This window comes from Phyllobates terribilis, unplaced genomic scaffold (assembly GCF_046119375.1).
Source record: "Phyllobates terribilis strain yellow unplaced genomic scaffold, ASM4611937v1 Scaffold_9__5_contigs__length_417890890, whole genome shotgun sequence".
NCBI lineage: Eukaryota > Metazoa > Chordata > Amphibia > Anura > Dendrobatidae > Phyllobates > Phyllobates terribilis.
Window position 1 is genome coordinate 405,211,898 of NW_027362769.1, and position 19,181 is coordinate 405,231,078.

The 19,181-nt window shown below is 50.8% G+C and overlaps 1 protein-coding gene across 1 annotated transcript in view; it reads right to left on the reverse strand.

The window, feature by feature from the left end:
• Positions 1-516: 516 nt before the first annotated feature.
• Positions 517-19,181, reverse strand: part of LOC141161449 (uncharacterized) — a 61,658-nt gene continuing 42,993 nt past the window's right edge. Inside the window, exons 2-5 of the mRNA XM_073646258.1 lie at positions 15,188-15,214; positions 14,948-15,110; positions 14,588-14,853; positions 517-740 (exon numbers count right to left, since the gene is read on the reverse strand). Of these exons, the coding sequence (XP_073502359.1) occupies positions 517-740; positions 14,588-14,853; positions 14,948-15,110; positions 15,188-15,214 (680 nt within the window). The remainder of the gene's footprint in view (positions 741-14,587; positions 14,854-14,947; positions 15,111-15,187; positions 15,215-19,181) is intronic.

The following is a 19,181-nucleotide window of genomic DNA, read 5'->3' on the forward strand; positions in this document are numbered from 1 at the left end:
GTGTCACATTCAGTGTGTGTAGCATGCAGTGTGTGTCTTATATACTGATGTGTGTATGTGTGTGTCACATTCAGTGTGTGTAGCATGCAGTGTGTGTCTTATATACTGATGTGTGTATGTGTGTCACATTCAGTGTGTAGCATGCAGTGTGCGTCTTATATACTGATGTGTGTACAGAGCCTGGGCGGGAGTGACTAAGGGGGGAGTGACTAAGCCCACCCGGAAATACATGGACGTTACGCTACTTTAGTGGCTTACTCCAGCAACCTTCTTCAGGACTGAGCACATCTCTGCGCACGGCGGCCATGTTCACTGGCCTGCACCACACCAGCCTTAATGATGTACCAGTGATTGTCCTGTCCCCATCGTTCTTCCTCAGCCGGTGTGAGGAGGCCGGGAAACAAGCGGCGAATGACTTCAATACTGTCGATGACCTCAATGTGTCTGTGTGATGGGGCAATATGTGAGCACCGGGCCCCACTTTGTCTAAGATGGGCCGGAGTGATACCAACATGTCTACATATTATATACTGTGACGACCTCTTCGTCATGAGGACGTCTTGTTACCTGGCAGGCGTCCTTCTGACCATCCTTGTATCCGGCACAGATCATGTCCCACTGTATTAAGGTGGTATTGGCGGATGTAGTGGGGTTATTGAGGTGGTACATGGCGTCACACTCCGCACGGTCTATAATGGGGAGCTGGACCTTCTGTAGAGTCTGAGGGGATGGTAGACTCACTGAAAAAAAAAAAAAAAGAGTATCAGCAATCTGAGCCACATGGTAACTGACCCTCAGTAATAGGAAGGAAGGACAAAAGAATCTCCCGACCAGAAGACTATGGACAATGAGCCGTAGATATGATCTGCGGAAGCAGAAATAGTGACCCTGGCGGACAACACGGGAGCCAGACCGAAACGTGCCGACACCTTTGCTCTTTGATGAGAAAATCCGGATAATACAAAGTGTGAAGACCCGGGGTCTTCCGTGGGTATGACACTACTCAGACAACACAGGGTGAGGGCAAAACAGCGCGGCAATACTTTATTGAACCATAAAGTGGACAATAAACATATAGAACAGTCTCAGCAAGTATCCAAAATGCTGCAACATTACACAGTCCTTACCCTTCTGCTGGCCTGCCGGGGATAGAACAGATGCGATTTCGGGGATTCCAGGGCTGACTTCCGCCACCAGTGGCACCCTGCTTTCAGCAGGCCACCAAAGAGAGAAGGTAATGACAAGCTTAGGAAACTAGCTGAGAGCAGTTAAGTCTGGGGCCAGGTGACCTGTTTGCCCAACCTGGATTCTTCAGGATGTCTCTGAGAGTTCAGCAATGGTCAATGGAGCCGATCTGTATTTCTCCAGCTGGGGCCGAAGTCCCCTAAGCCCCTAAGCTGACATGCTGTAGAATGACACAGAATAGAGGCAGAGACCCCTTTTTTTTATAGATAACAGTTGTCCTTGCAGACATCATTCACAGGTCAAGGGTCAGGGATCAAGGTGGAAGGGGCTCATGACTCATTGTTTGAGCATTTAATCAACTTGCATGGTTTGGTATAATACGTAATCAGCATATTATCACAGTATTGCTCCATGTCTCTATCTTGCAAGATTTGCAGACAATATGTTACAGGACATCTCAACTCAAGTGTCAACATTCAGGATTATTCAAGCAATAGTCTGTGTTAATCAACCAAAGTAGAACACCAATGCAAAAGTCACCATGAAGATAAAAGCATATGGCTCCTGGCTTACTGAATATGTCTGGCATAATTAAGAAGAAAAGCTGTGTCGTCACATTCCTCCCCCTTCTTAATTAGCCCTGGAGACTGCTGGATCCTGTAGTGGGTCGCTGTTGATGGGGCAACCAGACGTGATAGGCTTCCGATCATCCTTTTCCACTTGTCTGGACAGTCCATCGGCATTTCCATGATCTTTGCCCTTTTTATGGGAGACTGAAAAATTATAGGACTGTAAGGCCAGACTCCACCTGAGTAAACGTCCATTGTCTCCAGCAGTCTGATTTAGCCAACTTAAAGGATTGTGGTCCGTTATGACCGTGAATTCTTTGCCATAGAGGTAGGGCTGCAATTTCTTTAGGGCAGACTATGGCCAAGCATTCTTTTTCTATTGTGGCGTATGCCCTCTCCCGGTCCAACAGCTTTCGGGAGACATAGGCTATTGGGTGTTCCTGACCATCGTCCCCCACTTGACTAAGTACTGCTCCCAGTCCGGTATCCGATGCATCTGTTTGGACAATGAAACGGCGGCAGAAATCAGAAGCAGTCAGGACTGGGCTGTGGGCTAGCTGGGTTTTCTGGAGGAATGAAGACTCGCATTCTGGGGTCAAGATGAGATTGCGGGCTTATCTTTTGGTGGTAAGATCAGTGAGGGGCTTTGCTACAGTACTGTAATTGGAGATAAACTTTCGATAATAGTTTGCGGTCCCTCGGAATGCGTGGACCTGTTTTAGGTTGGTTGGGCGAGGCCACTGGGTAATGGCTTCTACTTTTGCAGGTTCGGGACGAATGCACCCCCTTCCCACCCAATGTCCCAGGTATAGTACCTTGGCCATCCCCATCTGGCATTTGTCGGGTCAGATGGTAAGCTGGGCTTTGGCTATCCTCTGCAGCACGTCGGACACATGCTGAAGATTCTCTTCCCAGGTGTCGCTGAAGATAGCGATGTCACCCAGGTAGGCCTGGGCATACCCATGACATCCCTCTAGTAACTGGTCCACCATCCTTTGAAAGGTAGCCGGGGTGTTCTTCATCCCAAATGGCATGCTGGTAAATTCATACAGGCCAAAAGGAGTAATGAATGCAGACTTCTCTTGAGCCTCCTTTGTGAGTGCCAGTATCCCTTGCTTAGATTGATGGTAGATATGAACCAAGATCCTCCTAATCTGTCTAGTAGTTCATCCACCCGAGGCATGGGGTAGGCGTCTGTAATGGTGACCTCATTGAGTCGCCTATAGTCCACACAGAAGCGAGTACTCTTGTCTTTCTTGGGCACCAACACTACACTGGCTGCCCATGGGCTATGGGATGGAACTATGACCCCCATATTCAACATGTCATTCACCTTGGCCTTCATCATTGCCAACACTGGAGGTCTCACCCGGTAGGCGGGTTGTCTGAGAGGAGTGGCTACCCCTGTGTTGACATGATGCTAGACCAGGGGAGTTCGACCAGGCCGACTTGTGAACAGGGAGCCATATGTTCCAAGCAGTTTTGTTAACTGCTGACTCTGTGATGGATCAAGCCGCTCTCCCAACGGGACATCCGTTATCCCCATTCCCATTTTGGATTCTACTAATAAGTCGGGGATCTGGTCCATATCTGGGTCATCTGAAGGGGGACAGCAAACTGCTAAATTGGTAACTTCCCTTTCCTCATAAGCTTTTAGCCTGTTGACATGGTAGGTCCGCTCACGTACACCTGCTCCATCCAGGGTCACAGTATAGTCAGTCTCCCCGCATTTCCTGGTGATGGTGAACCGACCAGCCCACATGGCTTGCACCTTGTTTTGGGGTACTGATACTAGTGCTAGAACCTTCTGTTCAAAGGTAAATACTCAGAGTCTGGCAGCACGGTTGTAATACCATTGTTGTCTTTCCTGAGCTACTTCTAAATTCACATGGGCTAAGGCCATGAGGTACTTCCTTTTTCCCTAAACTTTTGGACATACTCCAGAATGGGAACCTGTTCTGTGGGGAAAATGCCCTCCCAACTCTCTTGTACTAACTCTAACGGCCCTCGCACTTTTCGGCCGTATAGCAATTCAAAAGGAGAGAACCCGGAAGAATCCTGTGGCACCTCCCGGTAGGCGATCAGGGGCTGCTGCAGGTTTTTCTCCCAGTCTCCCCCCTCGGACTCCACATACCGACTAATGAGCTTCTTGAGCGTTCCGTTGAAACGCTCACACAAAACTTTAGTTTTGGGGTGTTACGCATGGGGCGAACCCCATGTTTCACCCAGAGGGTCTGAATCAGCTCGCTTTGGAACTGGGTCCCCTGGTCGGTCAATACCTCCTGCTGAAATCCTACTTGACTAAAAATGTACAGTAGAGCTTGAGCCACGCGCTCTGCATCTATGGATGCCAGGGCAATGGCCTCCGGGTAGCGGGTGGCAAAGTCAACCAGGGTGAGGATAAACCTTTTGCCGCTGCGACTGGGGACAGCTAAGGGGCCCACTAAATCGATGGCAACCCTCTGAAACCGCTCGCCTATCAAGGGCATGGATTGGAGCGGAGCACGACAGGGTGCTCCCCACATCCATTGACAAATTGGACAAGAGGCTCTGTATTTCCACACCTCTTGAGCGAACCTTGGCCAAAAGAAACTATGTAGCAGACAGGCCTGGGTCTTTTTGACACCCTTGTCCACAGCTGCAGGGACATCATGGGCCAAGCGCAGGAGTTGGGGTCGGTACTGCTGGAGAACAAGGAGTTGATGCACACAGGACCAGGGTCTCTTGGGACAGGATGCGGTATTTTCCCGATATAATAGTCCATTCTCCCATCTATACACCTCCCCCTGATTTCTTTCCCCAGGTCGAGCGGCTGCACTGCGGGCAAGCTCTAGGGTGGAGTCTGTGAGTTGAGTTGGGCTTCCCTAACGACCTTGAGATCTGTCTCCCCCCCAGTCAATGGACACAGTCTGGTCAGGGGTACTCACTGCCGCTGGCTCAGAGGTGGATGATGGAAGCTTGGGGTGCGAGTTATACTTGAGAGGAGTGGCAGAAGGATCCACATCAGAAAGTTGCTTGGCTTGGCTGTGGGTGATGACTGTAATAAATTGGCTGTACAGTCCTTGTCCTAGGTCGTTCCCCAAAATAACAGGTGTAGGGAGGCTATCCATGAGTCCCACATCGACCTCTCCCTGGTCGGTACCCCAGTCCAACTGCACACATGCTAGTGGAATGTCCGAACGCTGACCTCCAGTCAGGGAGATGGTCACTTGGCGGCCAGGTATAATAGTGTTCTGGTAAGGCAATATCTGGGCTAACCAGGGTGATGGAAGACCCAGTGTCCTGAAGTCCCTGGGCCTGGATATCACCGACCTTGACGGGCTGGATGTGGCGATGGAGGTTGGCTGGTGTGTCCGTGTGTCCCATGGGTAGCGTCCTCAGACCCGGCTGGCTCGTTTTGGCAGATGTTGACCGGCTGGGCTTGGAGACGGGCTCCAGGCATGGGGTCCCGGCCCTGGGGACAATTTTTGGCCATGTGTCCAAGGCGCCCGCATGTATAACAGCACCGTGGGTTGGGCAAATCACTGGTACTGTTGGTGACCCTTGGTCCTGGTGGGTTTTCTGCTGGGTAGCGGGATAGTCCTGCTTGAACGACGGGTTGCCAATCTAATCTTTGGTTGAGGGGTTTTCTGGGATCGGTGGGCATATCAGGTCTCCAGCTGCTTGCTCTGGGGTGTCGGGCTTCCGGTCGGCTACCCACACTCGTATTTCTGGGGCCATTTTCTCCATAAGTTGCTTGAGCACGATCAAGTCCCTTAGGGCAGCAGAAGAGTGGGCAGTTCTACCGTCGAGCCAGCAGTTGCAGTGTCATCGGAGATGACTGCCAAATTCTACATAGGAGACCCCCTGGCGAGACAATGTCCGAAACTTAGTGCGATATCTCTCGGGGGTGATGGTAAAAAGGGCCAGTAGGGTGTCCTTAATAATTCTATGGTCAAGGCAGTCCTGAGGCCCAAGCGACCGGGCAGCATCCAGTGGCCGGCCAGTCAAACTAGTTCACAGGTATTTAGCCCAATCAGTTGTGGGCACCTGGTGCATCAGCATCAGAGTCTCAAAATCTTGCAGATTTTCATAGACTTCGGTGTTGGCCTCATTAAACACTGGCATGCCTTTGTAGTGGAGATGAGTTCCATGGTAGGGAACCATCATTGGGGTAGGGTCTGGCGCTGGCAGTACTGGAACTCCCAAAACTGATTTCATCACACAAGCCCTTTCCCCACTTGAGGATTTAGATCCAAATGCAACCAACAACTCCTGGATTTGGGATGCTAGGGACTGGGTTGAATCCAGACCGCCACCGGGTCCTTGCTCTGGCAATTCCCCTGGGTCCATCTCAGCAGAGTTTTCTTCATCCCCCATGACGTTCTGAGCATCCCAACGGACCAATTCCTTGATTAAATCCGACCGAGTCTCAGTGACCCGGAATTCAATCCGTCGAAGCTGGCATAGCTCCTGTAGTTGCCGTTTTTTGTTGCAGCTACAGTGAAGGAAATAATTATTTGATCCCTTGCTGTTTTTGTAAGTTTGCCCACTGACAAAGGCTTGAACAGTCTATAAGATCAATGGTCTTCTGGTCACAAGAAGACCCGAGTCATTACTGAAGATGAGTGATGGGAAGCGAAGAACGTAAAAGAGGAAAGGGAAATGGAAGTTATTAGCTGTAATCAACCACCTCCCATATGTCTTGCGTATACGATACAAAATGGTAATTTCCCTCGGGATCAAAAAAGTGTATGACAGCCGCAAAACATAGACATGAATTACACCATGACAGTAGAATAGGACTATTCTCAGGAATAGTCTCATACATTCGTATTGATGACCGTCAGTACGATATACAATGAGGACGCCAATAATGCACCAGTCACCTGGAGAATCTCACACTCAGGTAGTTGTTGTACATTCCCATAGCAGGCGGCACAATGATTCCTGTATCTTTCTTACACCTTAGTAGGATTAGACGGTTGCTGAAGGTCTCCTCTGCCTCATGAACGACTCATATAATGGGGGTGCGTTATTGTTCATTATCGCCAAACACTTCTTCTGAATCTTTTCTGCCACTAGATGGCGGCCATTAGTGGAGCTTGCCTTCTTGATCAGCTTATTAGACCCCCGCACACGACTTCCCCAGCATACGATTGTGAATAAGATGGCGCCTGTCACTACGGACTGGTCGAACATATCTAACATTTTGCTGCAAACATTGAACAACCATAATTTCCGTAGGAAGTACAGTTTGCTCCTACCCTTCTTGTAAATCTTCTCCGTATGGCACCTCCAGTCCAGTTTGCTGTCCATGTGGACCCCAAATATCTGTAACTCTCCACGTCCTGACCAGCAATAGTGACAGGTGGGTTCCTCTTACTTCTTCTCTTCTTATTCCTCCTCCTCTTTATCTTCTTTTCCTTATTCTTCCTCTTCTTCCTTTTCTTTCTCTACGTCTTTTCCTTCCCCTTTCCTTCCTCTTCTCTTCTCCTTTTTCTAAGTCTTCTTCATCATCTTCTTTGTTGACTACTTCCTTCTCTTTTTCCTTTCTTATCCCTCTACCTCTTCTCCTTTCTCATTTTCATCATCTTTGTCCTTTCTTTTTCTTCTTGCTATTTTAAACCTATTTTTTCATATTCCTCCTCTTTTTTCTCTTGCTGTTCATCTTCCTTTTCCTTATTTTACCTGTTCTTCATCTTGTTCATCCTCTTCTCTTTCATCTTCCTCTTCTTCATCTTGATATTCTTCACCTGCCTTTTTCTTCTTTCTGCAATTCTTCCTTTTGCTCTTCTTAACCGTCTTTCTCATTTTCCTCCTCTTCTTCCTCTTGCATTTTTCTCCTCTTCTCTGTTTTGCTCTTCTTCATCTTCCTTTCCCTTCTTTCTCCTGTTGCTCTTTTTCACCTTCTTTCTGATCTACTTCTTTTTCTTCTTTTTGCTCTTCGTCTTTCTTTTTCATTTCCTCATCATATTCCTCTTGCTCTTCGTCTTACTTTTCCCCTTCTTCCTTTTGCTCTTCTCCTTCTTTCTCATTTCCCTCCTCTTCTCCTTCTTTCTCATTTCCCTCCACCTCTTCCTCTTTATCACCTTCCTTTTCCTTCTTTCTCCTCTTTTTCTAGTTGCTCTTCTACTCTTTATTTCTCCTTTTTTTCTGGACTTCTTCCTTTTGTTCCTCTAAACCGTCTTTCTCCTTTTCCTCCTCTTCTTCGTCCCCTTTCTCATTTTCCTCTTCTTCCACTTCTACTCCTTTCTCATCTTCCACCTGTTTCCCCTCTTCTTTTTCTTCTCTTTCTCCCATCTTAACCTTCTTAGAGAGCAGTTCTTCCCAGCTGGTACATAGAGATTCCCCCCTTAATCTGAGGGTGAGAAGGATCTGGAGTGAATTAGAAGATGAGATGAAGCTGAAGAAAAGTCTTCCTCCTTCAATCTCATCCGGGTCCCTTATTGTCCAGCTGTAATAAGAGGAGCTCAGAGCCCCAGACAAAATCACTCATCTTCATATGAAGATTGTAACGGGTCTGGGAGGCGGAACCTCTGAGCTACTATACAAGGGGGCGGTCCTTGTAAGGGAGCGGGTGGCGACCAGGCAGGCAGTCACAGCAGGTGACCGGGACAGTCTCTGGGTGTATGGGCAGGAGGTCATGGCAAGTGACCGGGACAGTCTCTGGGTGAACGGGCTGGAGGTCACGGCAAGTGACCGGGGCAGTCTCTGGAAGAACGGGCTGGAGGTCACGGCAAGTGACCGGGGCAGTCTCTAGGTAAAGGGTAGGTACGACCTGTGATGGCTGAACCTCCAGGTAGGCTAGCAAGGCAGATGGAGGATGTGTGCTCCCAGGTGAGCAAGCGAGAGTCTCTGGAATAGCAGGTGGTCACAGCACGTGACGGCGAAGCCTCCAGGTAGGCAAGCAGGCAGGTAGCGGAGAAGCGCTCCCAGGTGAGTGGGCAAGAGTCTCTGGAATAGCTGGTGGTCCCAGCACGTGACAGCGGAACCCCCGGGCAGGCAAGCAGGCAGGTAGCGGAGGAGCGCTCCCAGGTGAGCGGGCAAGCTGGTCCATAGACAGACTGACAGGAGTAGAAAGGCAGACCGTCGGACCTCAGGCTAGCAAGCAGGCAGGTAGCTGAATAACTGGCAGGAAACAGACAGCAAACTGGCAGGACTCTGGCAGGAATCAGGCAGGTAACTGACAAGTAACTGGCAACGGGACCTGAGGGCTGAAGCAGAGTAGAACAGTGCAACAACATTGCTCGGGCACCTCCATTTTGGAGGAGGTGCCTTATATATGGTGAAGTCCTCCGGCCATTGACCGGGGACTCCTTAGGACGGCGCGCGCGGCCCCTTTAAGAGGGAGGGAGAGCGCGCGCGCCCTAAGCACAGTGGCCGGGAAGGAGCGCGCGCTGCCAGCAGAGCGGGAGAGGGACGCCGGGCACGGAGCAGAGCGGTGAGGGGAGCAGCGTCCCTGCCTAGCAGAGGGCAGGGACGCCGGCACTACAGTACCCCCCCTTTAGGCCCCCCCTTTTTTAGGCCAGATAGAAATTTAGCTAGGATGAGAGGGGCATGGATGTTCTCCCGGGGCTCCCACGTTCTCTCCTCAGGACCAAACCCCTTCCAATCTACCAGAAAAAAGGTCTTTCCTCTTACCCTTTTGGTGGCAAGAATGTTCTCTACCTCAAACTCGTCCTCAGCAGAAACCGGAGCAGGAGGCGTACCTGTAGACTTGGAAAAAGAGTTAAGCACCACAGGTTTGAGGAGAGATACATGGAAGGAGTTAGGGATCCGCAAGTTGGCCGGGAGTTTCAATTTATAGGCCACCGGGTTGATCTGACTGATGACCTCCAGAGGACCGATGAACCGAGGCCCTAACTTGTAAGAGGGTATCTTGAGTCGAACATATTTAGATGAGAGCCAGACTTTATCTCCTGGACGAAATTGTGGAGGATCCAGGCGTTTTTTGTCAGCGTGTCTTTTCATCCGTTCGGACGACTGAAGGAGTGCGGACCGGGTACTCTCCCATATGGAGGAAAATTTGCTAACGAGAGATTCCGCAGCCGGGTTGTCCACAGAGGTGGAGACAGGAAAAGGAATCCGAGGATGCTGACCAAAGACTACAAAAAACGGGGATTTGGAGGAGGATTCGCTCTCGTGATTATTATAAGAGAACTCGGCCCATGGTAGGAGATCCACCCAGTCAGAATGGTGGGCATTAACGAAGTGCCGGAGGTAACTGGTCAGGTTCTGATTGATCCGCTCCACTTGACCATTGGACTGTGGGTGGTAAGCGGAAGAGAAGTCCAGGGTGACGTCTAGTAGTTTACAAGTGGCTCTCCAGAAACGTGAGGTGAACTGTACCCCACGATCCGACACGATGTGGAGGGGCAGGCCATGAAGACGGAAGATGTGGCGGATAAAGTCTTTAGCCAGCTCGGGTGCAGACGGAAGGCCTGGCAGGGGAATAAAGTGAGCCATCTTGGAAAAGCGGTCAGCGACCACCCAAATGACCGTACAACCGGCAGAGACGGGGAGATCAGTTATAAAGTCCATTGCTATATGCTGCCAGGGGGCAGCAGGTACAGGAAGCGGAAGGAGGAGTCCGGCTGGCAGATGTCTCGGGACTTTGTTGCGGGCGCAGGACACACAGGCAGAAACAAAGTCTATTATGTCCTTGTGCAGGGTAGGCCACCAATAGTGCCGGGCAATAAGCTGGAGGGTCTTTTTCTGACCGGCGTGGCCAGCTAGTTTAGACGAATGGCCCCAGTGTAGGATCTTCTCCCGATCAGGTACTGATACGAACGTCTTACCGGGAGGGAGACGATTTAGACTCACGGGAGCCACCTGCATTACTCTGGCGGGATCGATGATATGTTTAGGTTCTTCCTCGAGATCGGACACCAGAAAGGATCGGGACAAGGCGTCTGCTTTGACGTTTTTGTCAGCCGGGCGAAAATGATGAACAAAATCAAAGCGAGCAAAAAACAAGGACCACCGGGCTTGGCGCGGGTTAAGTCTCTGGGCATGCTGGAGGTAAGCCAAGTTCTTGTGGTCAGTGTAAATTATTACCGGATGAAGAGCCCCCTCGAGTAGGTAACGCCACTCCTCCAACGCCAGCTTGATGGCCAATAACTCTCAGTCTCCTATGGAATAGTTGCGCTCAGAAGAGGAGAAGAGTTTGGAGAATAAGTCACAAGTTACCATTCTCCCGGAAGATGATTTTTGAGTAAGTACCGCTCCGGCTCCAGAGGAGGAGGCGTCAACTTCCAGGAAGAACTGCTTGTTGCCGTCCGGGCGATGCAGCACCATGGCGGAAGAGAAGGCCTGTTTTAGGGAAAGAAAGGCCTCCTCTGCTTCGGGCGGCCACTCTTTGGGATTAGTACCCTTACGGGTGAGCGCGGAAATTGGGGCAGTCCGGGAAGAGAAGTGCGGGATGAAGAGGCGGTAATAGTTGGCGAAGCCCAGGAACCGTTGAATAGCCTTCAACCCCTCTGGTCGGGGCCATTTCTCGATGGCAGACAGTTTCTCAGGATCCATTTGTAGGCCGGTCTGAGAGATAATGTAGCCCAGAAACGGAAGCGAGGTCTGCTCAAAGAGGCACTTCTCATATTTAGCGTAGAGATGGTTCTGCCTGAGCCTGAGCAGGACCTGACGAACATCCCTCCGGTGAGTCTGGAGATCCGGAGAGAAGACCAAGATGTCGTCCAGGTACACCACTACGCAGGAGTAGAGAAGGTCCCGGAAGATGTCATTGACCAACTCTTGAAAGACGGCAGGAGCGTTACAGAGGCCAAAGGGCATTACCAGATATTCATAGTGGCCGTCCCGGGTGTTGAATGCCGTCTTCCATTCATCCCCCTGACGGATACGAACCAGGTTGTACGCCCCACGGAGGTCCAGTTTGGTGAAGATTCTAGCCCCCCTCAGACGATCAAATAACTCCGGAATGAGCGGAAGGGGGTACTTATTCTTCACCGTGATCTGGTTAAGGCCTCTATAGTCTATACAGGGACGGAGAGAGCCGTCCTTCTTTTTGACGAAAAAGAAGCCTGCTCCCGCCGGGGAGGTAGATTTCCGGATGAATCCCCTGGCCAGATTCTCCTCAATATATTCGGACATCGACCGGGTCTCAGCAGCGGATAATGGATAAATACGCCCACGGGGAGGAGAAGTACCAGGTAACAGGTCGATAGGGCAGTCGTATGGTCTATGAGGGGGTAGTGTCTCTGCCTCCTTTTTATTAAAGACATCAGCATAAGACCAATAAGGAATCGGAAGTCCAGGTAGATTAGCTGGGGTAGGAGAAGGACGGACGGGATGAACGGGAACCAGACAGGTCTTATGGCAGCCCTGTCCCCAGCGAAGGACTTCTCCGGTCTGCCAGTCAAGAACGGGTGCATGTTTCTGGAGCCAAGGTAGGCCTAGCAAGAGGGCGTGAGAGAGTCCAGGCAGAACATGGAAGGAGATACTCTCAGAATGCAGCATTCCCACCTGCAGAGTAATGGATTCGGTGATGAGTTGGATGGGGCGAGGTAAGAGCCCCCCATCCACGGCAGCAACAGACAAGGGTACAGCCAGAGGTTTGGTGGGGATGCGGTATTTCTCTACCAGGGACTGTGAAATAAGATTCCCGGCTGCTCCAGAGTCCAGTTGGGCTAGTTCGAAATAACGGTTCTCCCCGTAGACGATTGAAACTGACAACAGCAGGGATGGAGAGGATTTATTCTTGTCTAGGTGGACCTCTCTGAGCGAACCTAGACACAGGCGTTTCCCGACCTCTCCGGGCAGGCACGGATCCGGTGCTCCTTACTGCCACAGTAGAAGCAGGTCCCCTCGGCACGGCGTAAGTCCTGACGGGTCTTGACCATCTTGGTCTGGTCGACCTGCATAGGCTCAGGAGGGTGTACCTGGTTAGAGACAGAAGGAGTGACTGGTTTCTGAAAAGTAGGAGCTAGACGTGGTAACCTCCTCTCACGGGTGACCTCTCTGGCACGCTCCTGGAACCGTAGGTCAATCCGGGTGGCAAGAGTTATTAAGTCATCGAGAGTGGTAGGAATGTCCCGACCGGCAAGTTCATCTTTAATATGGCCGGACAGACCCTCCCAGAAGACGGAAACCAGAGCGTCGTTATCCCAGGCCAGCTCCGAGGCAAGGGTACGGAACCGTATGGCATATTGGCCCACGGTGAGACTTTCCTGACGGAGGCGTAGCAACGATGATGCGGATGAGGTCTTCCGTCCGGGTTCGTCGAAGACTTTCCGGAAAGCCGTGAGAAAAGCAGGCAAGTTGGACACCAGGGGGTCTCCTCTCTCCCATAGAGGATTTAGCCAGGCCAGGGCCTCCCCGGTGAGATGGGACATGATGAATGCAATTTTGGCTCGGTCGGAGTTAAACTGGTGGGACAATAGTTCAAAGTGCAGGGTGCACTGATTTATGAAGCCCCGAGCCTGGGCTGAGTCGCCTCCGAAGCGAGGAGGTGCAGAAAGCCGAGGTCCGGGGTAGGATATCATGGTGTTAGTGGACAGCGGAGCTGCCGGATTGCGAGACATGGCACTGGCGGAGGTTGTTGGTGGAGCAGTCAGAGTGTCCAGGCGAGAATTGACATTCCGCAGGTGACCCAGGATGGACTCCTGTTGGGACCTTTGACGGGACAGTTCATGACACAGGTCCGAGAGCGAGGGAGCTTGGGTGCCACCGGGTTCCATGGCCCGAGCAAACTGTAACGGGTCTGGGAGGCGGAACCTCTGAGCTACTATACAAGGGGGCGGTCCTTGTAAGGGAGCGGGTGGCGACCAGGCAGGCAGTCACAGCAGGTGACCGGGACAGTCTCTGGGTGTACGGGCTGGAGATCACGGCAAGTGACCGGGGCAGTCTCTGGGTGAACGGGCTGGAGGTCATGGCAAGTGACCGGGGCAGTCTCTAGGTAAAGGGTAGGTACGACCTGTGATGGCTGAACCTCCAGGTAGGCTAGCAAGGCAGATGGAGGATGTGTGCTCCCAGGTGAGCAAGCGAGAGTCTCTGGAATAGCAGGTGGTCACAGCACGTGACGGCGAAGCCTCCAGGTAGGCAAGCAGGCAGGTAGCGGAGAAGCGCTCCCAGGTGAGCGGGCAAGAGTCTCTGGAATAGCTGGTGGTCACAGCACGTGACGGCGGAGCCTCCGGGCAGGCAAGCAGGCAGGTAGCGGAGGAGCGCTACCAGGTGAGCGGGCAAGCTGGTCCATAGACAGACTGACAGGAGTAGAAAGGCAGACCGTCGGACCTCAGGCTAGCAAGCAGGCAGGTAGCTGATGTGCGCTCCCAGGTGAGCGGGCAAGCTGGTCCTTAGACAGAGTGACAGGAGTAGTAAGGCAGACCGTCGGACCTCAGGCTAGCAAGCAGGTAGCAGGAATAACTGGCAGGAAACAGACAGCAAACTGGCAGGACTCTGGCAGGAATCAGGCAGGTAACTGGCAGGTAACTGGCAACGGGACCTGAGGGCTGAAGCAGAGTAGAACAGTGCAACAACATTGCTCGGGCACCTCCATTTTGGAGGAGGTGCCTTATATATGGTAAAGTCCTCCGGCCATTGGCCGGGGACTCCTTAGGACGGCGCGCGCGGCCCCTTTAAGAGGGAGGGAGAGAGCGCGCGCGCCCTAAGCACAGTGGCTGGGAAGGAGCGCGTGCTGCCAGCAGAGCGGGAGAGGGACGCCGGGCACGGAGCAGAGCGGTGAGGGGAACAGCGTCCCTGCCTAGCAGAGGGCAGGGACGCCGGCACTACAAAGATCTAAACCCAGGAAGAAGATCACACAGTTCTCTAAAGATGGAAGCAGATTGCCTAATCCTAACCCAATGACACTTGTGGACTCTTTCATTACTCATGGTTACCTCCAGATTTGATGGATCCCCAGCCGGTCACAAAGCAGTTCAGGTTACTGGGAAACTGGACATCTTGGGTGGGGATACAGATGGGCATCACATAGTCTGAGTATGGCACCGGATTCATAAGCTTGATGAGGGCGATGTCACCACTGGAGCCCGCACGCTGGTATATCGGATGGATATAAATGGCGCTGACTTCAGACATGACGCCAGTGGGTACAGACAGCTGGTACGCTCCGAGATTCACCTTGTAATCTGAGGGTGTGAAGGGCCTGGTATGGAAAGAGTAAGAAGTCGGAGTGAGTGTGGAGCATATATGAGAGAGTACAGATATCACGCTAAGCCCCCAATATGGCGGCCTCTTACCGGATGAAGCAGTGAGCCGCACTCAGCACCCACTGGGTGTCAATCATGACTCCGCCACAGATGTGCATGCCGTTCTTTCTCAGGCTTATTTGCCAGGGCCACTCCCCATAGAAGGCGTCCTGTCCACCCACGATGCGATCCGAGGTCATTGGCTTTCCACAACCTGTAGATAACACCTGTCACCTAATACAGGGGTCACATAATATGGAGGCACAAGGAGGACAAGAGGGGGGTACTTACCTGCATAACTCAGCGTCAACGGGAAATCTGCAAGAGAAAGAATGGACTTAATATCTGAAATAACGACCTTCCTACGGGCAGGAGGGGATGAGCTCATTGTGGCCGCCATAATCCCACTGAATGTGGTGTCTATTGTGACAGACATTACCAGTTATTAAAGATACAGCGTGTCAGTGAGTCACCGCTCAGTCATCCCCGGGGGGGTGCCGTCACCTGCACAACACGACACCCCACCCTGCAAGGCTGAGACACCGAGATGACAAACACAGGGGCCACATTATCTGCTAATCTGCAGGAAGCCGCTCCTTTTATTTTCGTCACTGCAAAAAGTTTGGAAACTAGAAAAGTGGCCGTGAATTTGGCGAGAAGAGAAGAGGAAGAGTTACTGTTATTAACGAGAACAATTACTGGTCTAAAGTAACCAATTATGGCCGCTGGTTATGGACCCACAGTTATTTTTGGTGCATTATACTCTAGAATATCGGGGATTAATCAGTTTTACTGGAGGCAACATCATTATATGCAACAAAAATATCAAAGTGTCTCATGGGGTGAATACAATTGTCAGATCTTTAATTACGTCCATCAACCCTTCTTCAGTTTTTACACCTGACGAGTCCTATTGGACTCACATTACATTTGTAAAGTTTTGCAAAATTTTTGGTGCAATGAATTTAAATCCTGCAAGTCTCACAACTCACTCCTGTATGAGAAAATGTCACTGAAATCTGGAGAAAATAATTAATAAATGTGTCCGACAGCAGATCAGACATAATTATGGAGTAAATGCTCCAAAAGTCCGTGCAAATACAAAGATACAGTAAGTGTTGGCGCAAAGAAACCAGAATTCAATGCAGTCCAAGCAATGATACATTTGTGTCAAGATGCTCTGATCCATTCACTGCAATGAGAACAAAATGTGGGCAACCTCCCAAGTGTCGGCCTCAGCCGCACAGACCTAGTCCACAGGTGCAGGATTGTGACTGACGGCCACAGAGGGAGCAGTATTACTGACGATCATGGAGGAGCACTGATACTGTCAGCCATAGATGGAGCATTATTACTGACGATCATGGAGGAGCACTGATACTGTCAGCCACAGATGGAGCATTATTACTGCCGATCATGGAGGAGCACTGATACTGTCAGCCATAGATGGAGCATTATTGCTGCCGATCATGGAGGAGCACTGACACTATCAGCCCCAGATGGAGCATTATTACTGGCGATCATGGAGGAGCACTGACACTATCAGCCATAGATGGAGCATTATTACTGGCGATCATGGAGGAGCACTGACACTATCAGCCACAGATGGAGCATTATTACTGCCGATCATGGAGGAGCACTGACACTATCAGCCATAGATGGAGCATTATTACTGCCGATCATGGAGGAGCACTGACACTATCAGCCCCAGATGGAGCATTATTACTGGCGATCATGGAGGAGCACTGACACTATCAGCCACAGATGGAGCATTATTACTGCCGATCATGGAGGAGCACTGACACTATCAGCCATAGATGGAGCATTATTACTGCCGATCATGGAGGAGCACTGACACTATCAGCCCCAGATGGAGCATTATTACTGCCGATCATGGAGGAGCACTGATACTATCAGCCACAGATGGAGCATTATTACTGCCGATCATGGAGGAGCACTGACACTATCAGCCACATATGGAGCATTATTACTGCCGATCATGGAGGAGCACTGACACAATCAGCCATAGATGGAGCATTATTACTGACGATCATGGAGGAGCACTGATACTGTCAGCTACAGATGGAGCATTATTACTGCCGACCGATCTTGGAGGAGCACTGACACTATCAGCCATAGATGGAGTATTATTACCGCCGATCATGGGGGAGCACTGACACTATCAGCCACAGATGGAGCATTATTACTGCCGATCATGGAGGAGCACTGACACAATCAGACATAGATGGAGCATTATTACTGCCGATCATGGAGGAGCACTGACACTATCAGCCCCAGATGGAGCATTATTACTGCCAGTCATGAAGGAGCACTGACACTATCAGCCCCAGATGTAGCATTATTACTGCCAGTCATGGGGGAGCAGTGACACTATCAGCCACAGATGGAGCATTATTACTGCCGATCATGGAGGAGCACTAACACTATCAGCCACAGATGGAGCATTATTGCTGCCGATCATGGAGGAGCACTGACACTATCAGCCATAGATGGAGCATTATTACTGCCGATCATGGAGGAGCACTGACACTATCAGCCCCAGATGGAGCATTATTACTGGCGATCATGGAGGAGCACTGACACTATCAGCCACAGATGGAGCATTATTACTGCCGATCATGGAGGAGCACTGACACTATCAGCCATAGATGGAGCATTATTACTGCCGATCATGGAGGAGCACTGACACTATCAGCCCCAGATGGAGCATTATTACTGCCGATCATGGAGGAGCACTGATACTATCAGCCACAGATGGAGCATTATTACTGCCGATCATGGAGGAGCACTGACACTATCAGCCCCAGATGGAGCATTATTACTGCCAGTCATGAAGGAGCACTGACACTATCAGCCCCAGATGTAGCATTATTACTGCCAGTCATGGGGGAGCAGTGACACTATCAGCCACAGATGGAGCATTATTACTGCCGATCATGGAGGAGCACTAACACTATCAGCCACAGATGGAGCATTATTGCTGCCGATCATGGAGGAGCACTGACACTATCAGCCATAGATGGAGCATTATTACTGCCGATCATGGAGGAGCACTGACACTATCAGCCCCAGATGGAGCATTATTACTGGCGATCATGGAGGAGCACTGACACTATCAGCCACAGATGGAGCATTATTACTGCCGATCATGGAGGAGCACTGACACTATCAGCCATAGATGGAGCATTATTACTGCCGATCATGGAGGAGCACTGACACTATCAGCCACATATGGAGCATTATTACTGCCGATCATGGAGGAGCACTGATACTGTCAGCCACAGATGGAGCATTATTACTGCCGACCGATCTTGGAGGAGCACTGACACTATCAGCCATAGATGGAGTATTATTACTGCCAATCTTGGAGGAGCACTGACACTATCAGCCACAGATGGAGTATTATTACCGCCGATCATGGAGGAGCACTGACACTATCAGCCACAGATGGAACATTATTACTGCCGATCATGGAGGAGCACTGACACAATCAGCCCCAGATGGAGCATTATTACTGCCAGTCATGGGGGAGCAGTGACACTATCAGCCACAGATGGAGCATTATTACTGCCGATCATGGAGGAGCACTAACACTATCAGCCACAGATGGAGCATTATTGCTGCCGATCATGGAGGAGCACTGACACTATCAGCCATAGATGGAGCATTATTACTGCCGATCATGGAGGAGCACTGACACTATCAGCCACAGATGGAGCATTATTACTGCCGATCATGGAGGAGCACTGACACTATCAGCCATAGATGGAGCATTATTACTGCCGATCATGGAGGAGCACTGACACTATCAGCCACAGATGGAGTATTATTACCGCCGATCATGGGGGAGCACTGACACTATCAGCCACAGATGGAGCATTATTACTGCCGATCATGGAGGAGCACTGACACTATCAGCCACAGATGGAGCATTATTACTGCCGATCATGGAGGAGCACTGACACTATCAGCCATAGATGGAGCATTATTACTGCCGATCATGGAGGAGCACTGACACTATCAGCCCCAGATGGAGCATTATTACTGCCGATCATGGAGGAGCACTGACACTATCAGCCCCAGATGGAGCATTATTACTGCCGATCATGGAGGAGCACTGACACCATCAGCCACAGATGGAGCATTATTACTGCCGATCATGGAGGAGCACTGACACTATCAGCCACAGATGAAGCATTATTTCTGCCGACCGATCTTGGAGGAGCACTGACACTATCAGCCATAGATGGAGTATTATTACTGC